The 12,334-nt window shown below is 42.3% G+C and overlaps 1 protein-coding gene across 1 annotated transcript in view; it reads left to right on the top strand.

Annotated features, from left to right (window-relative positions):
- Positions 1-2,843: 2,843 nt before the first annotated feature.
- The window catches only part of gab2 (GRB2-associated binding protein 2), a gene marked incomplete at both ends in the record, with an annotated part of 124,363 nt that continues 114,872 nt past the window's right edge, over positions 2,844-12,334 (top strand). The window contains one exon of the mRNA XM_080731252.1: positions 2,844-2,915. Coding sequence (XP_080587378.1) covers positions 2,844-2,915 — 72 coding nt within the window. The remainder of the gene's footprint in view (positions 2,916-12,334) is intronic.

Genomic DNA, 12,334 nt, shown 5'->3' with positions numbered 1-12,334 from the left:
TTTTTTTATTTATTTGTGTTGAACAAATGTAATTAGGAATCATGACATTACACCACATCTCCACTAGCTAAAGAGTGCTGGCTTGCGCAACTCTTAAAATAGCTGATCTACAAGCTCTCGAAGCACAACGTGTTGAGAGCTTGTAGATCAGCTATTTTCGCTAGTTTTGTCTCGGGTCTTACCTTAACACTGTCCACTGTCCAGTCCAGTGAGTGAAAGTACAAAAGTATTAGATCAGATTAGATTATACATTTAGACTGTATTGTACATCAGCCAGTCGTATTTGGTGAGGGTAGCAAACCGGCTGCCTTGTTGCGGTTCTGCTATGCCACAGACAACCTCCTGCTCTTCGTAGAAAATGCAGTCTCGCCCCTTTGGCTCCTCTCTCCTTGCTGGGTCATTGTTTAGTTTCTCCCTGTACTTTCTCGTTCTCTCAGCACTTGTCATTTTCCAGCTGACAAAAGAAAATGGAATGTATAGTTTAAGACAAAGAGAAAATATTGTTTAGATTGAAACAATATGTTAAGGTTTCTGTGAAGGGGTTTCTGCTCTGTCTGATGAATTTGAAGTATCACTGAATGAAGCTAAATTTCATTTTATGTAAAAATGTTTAAAACAAATGTTTAAATGTACAAAAGAAACATGGAACTTTGTTATTTGTTGTTATATCTGTAGTTAAATACAGTATAAATCATATGGTGTGACAGTCAAGTCATATGGTGTGACAAGCAGACCTGTCACACCATATGATTAAGTGTCACACCATATTACTGTTTTCTCCATTTAGGTTTACCTTGAGGCTACTATGTACACATTATCATGCTAACAGCATGCTAGCTATAACAAAGCAGCCTAGATCTACATGGAAATATGACCAAAACGTCAAATAACTTAAGCTTTTTTTAAAGAAAAGGTGTCACACCAAAAGACATCCAGAATGGTGAGTTTGTCAACGTTTCAACAAGATGGCATTTCATGAAAATGTTAAAATCATAACTCACCTCAGACACCTGTCTTGCAGTTGTGCTGGGAGTGCTGAATAGCCTTACAGAAGAAGGACCTCTCTAGCCAATAGGTGTCCAAATAATTGCCTGTTTAAATTTTCCAAACTAGTGTTACACCAAATGATTTTGGGTTGGGGGACAAAATGTTTTTGATCAGAAATGACTGAAAACATTATGCTTTGACTTTGAAAAGATATAGGCTCAAAATAGACATTCTTTTTAGCCTAAATTCATTTTCAAATGATTTTTAGCAATTATTTTTCTTAGTTTTATTCAAGTTCCCACTTTGAGAAACAAGGTCAGGACAGTCACACCATATGAGTTTTGCCATGTTTGGTTGAAGATTCTGAAGAAATGAGGAATGAAATGTTTTAATCTTGAGTAAGTTCACATAAAGCTTAATGTCCTGCACAATATTCAGAAGGTTTTTGACAAATATATTTTTTATTTATACATGTTTGACACCGAGGACAGCGAAAACGTTACGTCACGTCACCCACCCACGTGCAGTAGGTCTAGATGTCAATCAATGGTTTGTAGTCCTTAATATAACATGAAATGATTATTGTCACTGGCCAAAAATAAAACTAGATCTTACATTGCTGTCATTATGTTAAGATCTGTCCTTTAAGGCAGCTGGTTCTCAACCTTTTCAGGCCCAAATAGGCTAATCAATCATAGCCTATTTTAACTGGGGACCAAGAGTTGATCCATTACATTTTGTACAACACAGTTCACAACGCCTTGTCGCAAGTCGCAACTGCCTCTATTTGACAGGTGGAGAGAACCACTGCTTTAAGGCAAAGGGACACCGCAAGGCATCCATCCTCTGTCACTCTCACACACACACACACACACACACACACACACACACACACACACACACACACACACACACACACACACACACACACACACACACACACACACACACACACACACACACACGCACCGCCCATCCCATCCCTCTAGTGGGCGTGGTATGAAGTGGAAAACAAACTGCAGACAAGCCCTCCAACACTTCCTACACTACACTACACTGACTGCATCAGTACAGCGCAGAGTAGTCTTCTCTCCCCACCGGCCAAGGAGCTCTGTGCGCGCGCGCGCGTGTGTGTGTGTGTGACTGTGTGCGTGTGTGTGTGTCCCGTGTCCACCCACCCACCGGCCGTTGCGTTGCGTTGCCTCACTCACACACACACACCCCGGGAAGGGATCAAGGGAACACACCACCGGCTCCTCTTTTCGGTGGGGATTTGGCGCGGCGTCGGGGCGGGAGTTACTACTGCTGGTTGGTGGTGTTTATAGTGTGTGTGTGTGCGCGTGTGTGTGATCGCCAAGGACGAGCCAGCCTGAAACCACAACAACTGCACCTCTGCTCCTGCCTCTGGCTCTGTGTGTGTGTGTGTGTGTGTGTGTGTGTGTGTGTGTGTGTGTGTGTGTGTGTGTGTGTGTGTGTGTGTGTGTGTGATCAGCCTGTGTTCTGATCTGCTGTTATCAAATGGAGGGACCACCACAGACCACCGCTCCACCGACCAGGCAGGGGGTTCCATTCCCAACGCCCTACAGCAGAGCACTCTGAGCCAGGCAGGAGGAGGCAGTGGGGACCCCCTAATAAGCCCCATCAGGACGGGACAGGAGGACAGGACAGCCTGGGCTGGGACCCCCACGTAATGTAGGCTACTACCAGGAGAAGTGAAAGAACGAAGAGGAGTTGTTGGAATAAGTGGAATTGCGACCACGGACCACCACCAGTCACCACGGACCACCAGAAGAGGCACCGCCGCCGCCGCACCGGGAGTAGCCTACTACTCGGGACCCTACGTTTGATCCGAAAACATGAGCGGCGGAGAGATCATTTTCCAAGGCTGGCTGAGGAAGTCACCCCCGGAGAAGAAACTAAGAAGATATGTAAGTAAAAAAAATAACTAAAAAATATTTTATTTTATTTTATTTTATTTACTAGAATGACGTTACTCCTGGCTGTTGCGCTTCTTGGGATAATTAACAGTGCTGAAACTGAGTGAGAAATGGGATTTCGTTTCATTTGAGCTGCAGTTTATTTGAGCTGCTGCAGGTGCATGGAATGGAAGCTGGACCATCTGTTGGACCTCTGCTTTGCAGGGCAGGCTGTAGGCTGCAGGCTGTAATGCATTGTTGTGGATGTTGTTTGTCCCATTCATCAGCTAAGACAATACAACCTACTGTAGGCTGCTAAAAGAAACCACACACACATTAGCGTATGAACGGTGGAAGGAAGCCATAGGCCAGTGGTTCTCACACTTTTACATTTCAAGGTCTTTCTTTAACTCTGACAGTGTACAAATGGACCCTAACGGGTCCATTTGGTTCCATTTGTACACTGTCAGAGTTATAGACTTGTAAAGGTCAATTTAGACCCAAATACCCAGAGAGTCAAGAGTCCCTGGAATCCACTTTGAGGAAAAAAGTACTCAAATGTTTTACTTTAAATAAAAGTGTAAAAACTGCAATGTAGAAATAAAAATCCGGAATTCAAAATGTTAAATGACAAAAGTATTGGCATCACAATGCACTTAAAGTATCAAAAGTATGTTAAATGTATAGGGTTAAATAAGTGGATAATGTATGTTTTGTATTAATAATCAATCTACAAAGTGGAGTAAAAGTAATATGTCGATCCGAGATGTAGTGGAGTAGAAGTAAGAGTATTTGAAATTGGAAATACTCAAGTAAAGTACAAAAACCTTAAATGTTATCTAAGCAAGTAAATCTACTTAGTTACTTTGCACCACTGGCCATGGGCTATTTTAAACAGGTTAGACAATAGACTATAAAGTAGGAGCGCTCACTAGTTACAGTGGTGTAAAGTAACTAAGTACATTTACTTAAGTAATGTACTTAAGTACAATTTTTAGGTATTTTACCTGAGTATTTCCAATTTCCAATACTTTGACTTCTACTCCACTGCATCTCGGATCCAAATATTGTACTTTTACTCCACTACATTTATTTGGAAACCTTATTTTCTAGTTACTTTGCAGATATAAATTATAATATTATAAAACATATATAAACAACTTTAGCCTTATTTTATACCATGGCTATTTGAAAACAGCCGATCTACAAGCTCACAAAGCTCACAACGCGTCGCATCACGTTGTGAGCTTGTAGATCTGCTATTTTCAAACATTTTGTACTTTTAACTTTTGGTACTTTAAGTACATTTTGATGCCAAAACTTTCATACTTTTACTCAAGTACATTTTTGAATTCCGGAATTTTACTTGTAACAGTATTGATACTTTTACTTAAATGTGTGTGCGTGTGCGTGCGTGCGTGCGTGCGTGCGTGCGTGCGTGTGTTCCAATAATGGACAGATGTCTACAGTTTACACTAAACAGCGCTCAAACTGCCACTATGTAAGCTCCATCCCAGTGGCGTCACTTCAGCAAAAGCTAAGGTATGGCAACATGACTGGTGTCTTGTGCAAGACACCAGTCATGTTGCCATACCTTAGCAACAGGCATGATGAATTCATTTTAAGAAGTACATTTTATTTGTTTCCCCTGCCATACCTTGCCATACCCAATTGACGCCTCTGCTCCATCCCTGTCTGTCACATGTGATGATGTGTGGCTGGCTGACCAATAATGGCTGGCTTTCCAGCGACATTATAGACTACAGTAGTAACCTCTCTTCACTGTGGTCCCAGCCTAGGTCAGATATAATGTCATAATATAGGCTAGTGATATCACCGCAACACCTGTGTGCCTTGGATTAAACCGTTTTCATGTTTGAAAAAGGGGGTTTTCTCTCTCTCTCTCTCTCTCTCTCTCGCTCTCGCTCTCTCTCTCTCTCTCTCTCTCTCTCTCTCTCACACACACACACACACACACACACACACACACACACACACACACACACACACACACACAATTCAAATTAAAGGAGCTTAATTGGCATGAGAGAACATACGTTTACATTGCCAAAGCAAGTGTCATTATATAATAAAAACTGTGGGAAAGGGGGAACGTATACAGTTGTAGGGGCTACAGCATTGTGTTGTTATAAAAGCTTTTTGAAAAATAAAAAATAAAAATAGCAATATGTTGTCGCTTTGGGACAAATAGCAGCATTTCTTTTTTTCTCAAAACAATTTAAATGGTATGCAAAAAAGTCTTAAATATAATCCTCAGCTTATTGTCATAATAGTGATATCGCCACAACACTGGTGGTGGCGCGTGTGCCGGGATTAAACCTTTTTGGTGTGTGAAAAAGGGGTTCTTCTCTCTCACTCTCTAACACACACACGTACACACGCACACACGCACACACACCCCTAGCTAGGTGGGTGCATTAGTAGCTGTTAACTAAACCAGATAATAGGATTTATGATGGGGCACACAATACACCCAACACAGAACCATGAGACAATCTCCCATAAATACAGCTGTCCACTGTTTATGTGTTGGTGTTGTGTTACCTCAGCCTCTCTCTCTCTCTCTCTCTCTCTCTCTCTCTCTCTCTCTCTCTCTCTCTCTCTCTCTGTGTTCCTGCCTAACTGACTTTGCCGTGATGTCATCCCTCCCCCTCCCTCCAACCCCCTCCCCGTTTCATGTGGAAATCCATCCCTCCCCAGAATGTCTTCATAACGCTGCACGCGCTCTGCTGTCACTTCCTCATTGTCTTCCACTTTTAAAAGCCCGCCCGGCGTGTTTACACAGGGACCACCGTGGTCCGTGTGTGCGTGTGTGTGTGTGTGTGTATAAGAGCAGCTGCAACGGTTATACAAGAGGAAAAACTTGCATGTTCGATAGCAAAACTGTATAAACACCCTCCCTCCCAAAAAAAGCTCTTACAAGGCATAATAATGGAGCTAAACTAATGGCGTTGGTCTTCCCCAGGCAACGAGAAGGCGAGCAACGGTCTCTCACCTACAGCAGTGATTCTCAACCTTTTCAGGCTGCGCCCCCCAAAATAATCTAACTGGGGACCCCCCAGCCTGACGAGCACCAAGAGTTGATGCATTACATTTTGTATAACATGGTTCTATTGTGAAAATAGCCGATCTACAAGCTCACAACGCCTCTCGTTGCGAGGCGGTGTGAACTTGTAGGTCGGCTATTTTCACAATTTCTGCCTCTAATATATTTGGCCAGCGTTTGACATCTTAGAGGTATTAAAAAGTCCTTAAATTGTCACTTAGAAATGTGCAGATACCCTCTATACACTTAAACCTTATGTTGGGTTTGTTCACTGTTGAGTGAGGAAAACAATGTTTCACATTAATCGATCATCTGGGGACCGCCCACAATAACTTCGGGACCCCCCTGGGGTTCCCGACCCACAGGCTGAGAACCACTGCTTTAAGCCAAAGTAACATGGCCGTTCCATGGCGTTCCCCCTCCCCAGGGCGACAAGGTGAGCAATGGTCTCTCTCTCTCTCTCTCTCCCACCAATAATCCACAAACAAGCCCATATATAATCTACAAACAACCCCAAGCCTCCACAGTTTCAGACCCTGTGTGTGCAACACTGTGTGTGTAATGGGATGGAATGTTCAGAATAGGCAGATTTGTGAACGAGCCGTAATCTATGTATCTGGAATTCCTTCCACTTTAACCCCTGAGTGAGAGAGAGGGAGACGGACACGGAACACAATGCTGGCCATTTTACTCTCACCAGTATTGCTGTCATCTGACATCGTTGACAACTTAATGTCCTAAACCTATTTCAAGCTCTCTCTCTCTCTCTCTCTCTCTCTCTCTCTCTCTCTCTCTCTCTCTCTCAAGGCGTTCCCATGCTAAAAGTGGTCTTAAATCCACAACCCGGGGGTAGGGCTGTCACATTATTGTTACATAATTTGTCTAATCGCAGTTATTTTAGATGGGCCTAATCGCCAATTATTTTTGCTTAATAATCGTCATAATCCATATGTCCACGTTGAGAAAAGTTCGTACATTTTGAAACATTTTCAGAAATAGTGGAAATGGATGATCTACAGTATGCAAGCTCACAACGTGAGCACATGTTTCAGATCTTTAGAGTAACATAATACATCATCTATTTTCATCATTGTTATTGACCATTGTCAGTAACTGCTTTTGCGCATTTAAGTCTTTCTGCCCGGCTTGCAACTTTTGTTTACGAGGCCTAAGAAAGCCACACAATTAACACAGTTAATCGCAACACAGTTAATCGCGTTTATTTGTATGACGATTAATCGTTGAGTAAAATATCATAGTTGTGTAACAGCCCTAACTGGGGGGGTTTGTCGCTCTGACATCATGCTCTGATGTCACTGTGATGTCAGGGGAACCACTCTACCAATCCCGAATCCCTTTTATGCCCATATTTGGAGTTCCCTGATGTCATCAATATTCATGCCCTGTTAGAGAGATCCCTGTGATGCCAGTGGGAACAAATCCCTTTTATGCCCATATATGGAGATATTGAGATCCTTGTGATGCCAGGGGAACACATCCCTTTTATGCCCATATATGGAGATCCCTAATGTCCACATCCCTGATGTCCACATCACTGTGGCGCGATCGCTTGTCGCCCTGAGGCGTCTTACTAATGATATTGTAATGAGCATCACCACCATCATTTGTCTTGGCCAGGAGTGGATAATTCATAATTGTAACTTTAGAGCGTGGCCAAAGAAAGCATATCTATTTTAAGAGTGGCAGTGAGTCAGTCTTCTCTCTGATATAGAAAGGTATGATACAGTAACATCATGCCTTGTAACAGTGCTCTCCTTGTCAATGTATTCTCCACCAGATGCCCTGAATTCCATAACAGGTTGCTTATACAAGGCCTCTATTTGTTAATCAGTTGTCAATGCATTTTTTCCCTCCTTTTTTCCCCCTCGTTTTTCACCATATTACAGTGGTTATCAAAGACAGTTGGTGGGTTTCAAGGGGTTTCTTGATAGGATTCCAGGGAGACCCCAGCTAAACGAGTCACTGTTTTTGTTTTACCACTTTAACCCTATTTTATACTTACACAATATCACACGAGAGGTTGTGGGGTTAACGTGATTATTGTACCGCCTGCGCTGCCGCAGGCACAAGCCCGAAGGGCGATTGCCCGATAGGAATTTGTAATTTTTTTCTTTTTTCTTTTTTAGATTTGTTTTTGGGCTTTTTATGCCTTTATTCGATAGGACAGTAGAGTGACAGGAAATGGGGAGAGAGATGGGGCGAATGACATGTGGCAAAGGTCGTCCGGATCGGGAATCGAACCGGCGACGCCAGCAGGCATCATAGCCTAGTATGTGGTTAGCGCCTTGACCACCAGGCCAGCGGGCGCCCCTGGACACATTTAGCTACTATGTCCCTTTTACTTCACATGAAGCCCAGCCGCTAGCATAGCGTGGGGAGAGGGTAGCGCTTCAGCTCTTTTGCGGCCAGCGTGCAGCTGATATCTTTGTTTGATTTGATTGGTAGTGTTCGTTATTCCCACGGGTAGAGAGCTATTTCAACCAGTCAGATTGCTTCGTCTGAGCTACCAGTTGTATCATTTGGCTTAGTCGGAAATCGCCGATCTGAAATATTTTGCCAAATGTGGAATCATCATTCTAACATTCTTTTAACGACACAACATCTTTTATGAGGATCCCTTCCCTGGGACAAAATATATTCAGACGGGGGGAGGGGGGTCTTTGGCCAAATATACCGGTACATTACCATATCAAATTGGGGGGTACGTCCGCGTTATGTTTGAGAACCACTTAGGCCTGTCGCAATTATTACATAATCGTCTAATCGGAATTATGTTGAAAAATATTCCGATATTTTCAAACGTTTTCAAAAATATTGGAAATAGCAGCTCAGATCGGCTATTTCCACTATCAATGTTCTATTTTTAAGTATAAAGTTGTCAAATATAGTCAGTCATTTTGTTGAATATTTAGTTTGTGTCATGTCTGCCACGTGCAACTTCAAAGCCTACAAGGCAAACAGAAATGCAATTATCAACGACAAACGCAATTATTTGAGAGGCAATTAATCATCATGTAATGTCATAATCCTATAGAACCACTTGCCACACAGTGTTTGATCCCAGCCTATCAGGATATAGCTGCAGGCTAACCTACTGTTACCATGGATGGGTTGCGTGTGTGGTGTGTGTTCAATAAGTTCGTAGCAGACAGTGTGTGTGAACCGCGTGTGTGGGTTTCCCAACCGGTCTGAGCAGCGTGTATCTATTCTGCATCTAGCTTAAGGCAAGACCCAAATTTAGAGGGAACATTTTTAACTAAAATCTTTGCTTCTGGGGGTCCCTTGAACAAAATATTTTAAGATGGGGGTCCGTGGCTAAATTCATATCATTTTGGGGGTCAAAGTTTGAAAAGTGTTTGGATTTAGAAGACATTTTCAGCCTATCAGTGGTTCTCAAACTTTGTCATGTCAAGGACCCCCAAAATGATATATATTTGGCCGCGGACCCCCATCTCAAAACATTTTGTTCCAGGGAACCCCATAAGCATTCTGAATTTGGGGGTCTTGCCTTAAAGGACAACTTTGTTTACATATTTTAGATTGTAATTAGAGATAAGAAAAGGTGAGTGTTAATATGTTTTCATTTGCTTCATTCTATTGTTTTATCACGTTTACTGTGCTAAAATGTGGGGCATGCGTATGCGTGATGGCATGCGTACAAGTGGCTAAATATGTATTTTTAGACTCAATAAGCCAGCAGTTTCTTTATTGCTATTTACAGTAACACTTCTAGCCCCCATAAGTCACATCCAACCATGCAAGGTTGCGTTGTATCTTGGGAATGGGCTTATTCTGTGTAAAATGACATATTTAGCCACTTGTACGCATGCCCCCAACCACTGAAATAAGAATCTCTAAAACAATAGAAAAAAGTATATGAAATCATTTTAACACTCATCTTTTATATTCTTTAATTACAATCTAAAATATGAACCCTTGTTGTAAAAAACTAAAGTTGTCCTTTAAAGCTAGATGCAGAATAGTTACACGTAGCTCGGACCCGTTGGCAAACGAAAGGTTGTGTGTGAACCTGCGTGCCGTGTTGACTCCACCGCCAGCGCAGTGTTAGTGTATCGTAGTGTTAGTGCAGCCACGGGGCTACAGTATGTCATCAGTAGTCAAAACTGGAACCACTTTCCACACATGCAAATCCTATATGCAAAACACTGAGAGCAAAACACTTGTGGCAGTTGAGACCTACGATATGTACGCACGCAGCTGCTCTCAAAAACAGGAGCCAAGCGTGTGTTTGTGTGTGACTGTGTGTATGCTAAGTAACAAGCATGACTAGTCCTCTGCTGAGACATTTGTAATTGTTTACAAACGCTGTTGGCTGTCACTGTGAGTCACTCAGTCTCTAGTCTAGAACACGTCGTTTCCCAAACAGCGGTTCGGGACCCATTTGTGGGTCGCGTGGGTAGTGGTGAATATCCCTTACATTTTTTTGTTTCCTATATTGTGTCCGTAATTATTATTTTAAAGGTTCCACCCAAAGATATCACTAAATGTCATGAATACAATTACAAATAAAAGTAGTGAAAATAGCAGATTTGCAAGCTGTGAGCTTGTAGATCTGCTGCTTTCACAGGTTTGGGGTCCCACTGGCAAAGGAGGTCAAATGTCTCTATTGTGGGTCTCGACCTGAAAAGTTTGGTCAGTGGTTCTCAAACCTTTTCATGTCAAGGACCCCCAAAATGATATGTATTTGGCCACGGACCCCCATGATCTCAAAATATTTGGTTCCAGGTACCCTCCTGAAGCAACATTTGAGTTTAAATTTAAAAAGCAGATCTACAAGCTCGCAGTTGTATATCTGCTATTTTTCAATCGATAAAATATAAAGTAATTCCAGGGTTAATGCTTTTCATTATTTACAAAACCCACTGACACTTTCACTTTCAATTAGTTTCCTAAAACAGCAAAAAGAAAAAGAAAACTGTAGCTCTAACAAGCTCACAACACGCGACGCTATTGTTATGGTCATTACTACTATGATGTTGCTTTGTTTTGGGCACGGAGCTTCCAGAGGTGCATGGGCGGTGTTTTAATGCTTTAATGGGTGGGAGGGGAGAGACTGTCTGCTGTTCTTGAACCATGTCCAGAGAAAGCAGAAGGAACACTGAAAACAACAGAGTAGACTAATCCCATACGTACCACTGCCTCGCCGCATGCACGCACGCACGCACGCACGCACGCACGCACGCACGCACGCACGCACACACACACACACACACACACACACACACACACACACACACACACACACACACTTGGGATGGGACGATAAGCGATATTATCGTATATCGTGATAAAAACACTCACGATAATCGTATCGTGGAGATTTAGTTTATCGCAATATCGTCCTCCGTCATGCACTGGGTTCAATTCAACTTTTATTTGCTAAGCTGCATATCCGGTACCACTTAAACCCTCCAGAATTGGTAAAAGGTACTTATAATATACGTACTTGATACAGTCTTTTTTTCACTCTCTGTCAAATGTCTTTGCCAAGAAATAGCCGATCTAGAAGCTCACAACGCGTCGCGTTTGCGATGCGTTGTGAGCTTGTAGATCTGCTATTTTTTGGGCAAACGTTCCGCCCCGGGATAATGGATTTTGATTATCGTGATAATATCGTAAATCGCAAATTTATTTTGTCACATTAATCGTGATATGACATTTTCATATCGTCCCATCCGTAGTCAGCTCTGTCAGGGGAATAGTAGTACTTCTTTCCGTGGTCAGACGGCATGCTCTAACATGCAAAGATACGATCTGTATTACGTAACTACGGCCCGAATGGCTTTGGTTTATTTGGGATTGAGACACTCTTTCATTTTAATCTTACAATAAGTGAAGGAAAACATGTCAGTATCGTTGTTTTTTGGGGGCGGAAACCTTGTTGTATCTTCATATTTAAACTTTTTTTTTGTCGTTCCGTAAATGAATGCCCTACGTCGTCGTACGAGAATATATGTCGCACAAAAGAAGCAAAACGTAGCTCCGATCTTCTAGGGTCACAACGTGTCGCGTCGCAACTTTGCGTGTTGTGAGCTTGTAGATCTGCCGTTTTTTTTCTTCTCCCTATTTTAGAAAAAAAGTGAAAGTGGGTTTTATAAATATTGAACCAATGAAAAGTGTTAATGTGAGGCTGTTTTCACCAAATAATAACTACATTGCAGGGCTTGACATTAACTTTTTGAGGCAATTGTCCTTTGGACAAGTACATCTCCCATTCACTTGTCCCGGCACAAAAGTCACTTGTCAGGATAAAGATGAGACATTTCACAGTCATTTCTTTCTTAAATGCCTGCATAGGAGTCAGACATTGAAATAGAATTGA

The sequence above is a fragment of the Nannobrachium achirus genome (genome assembly GCF_963921795.1).
Source record: "Nannobrachium achirus genome assembly, chromosome: 8".
In the NCBI taxonomy this organism is placed as follows: Eukaryota; Metazoa; Chordata; class Actinopteri; order Myctophiformes; family Myctophidae; genus Nannobrachium; species Nannobrachium achirus.
This window is presented reverse-complemented; position numbering and strand designations above follow the sequence as displayed.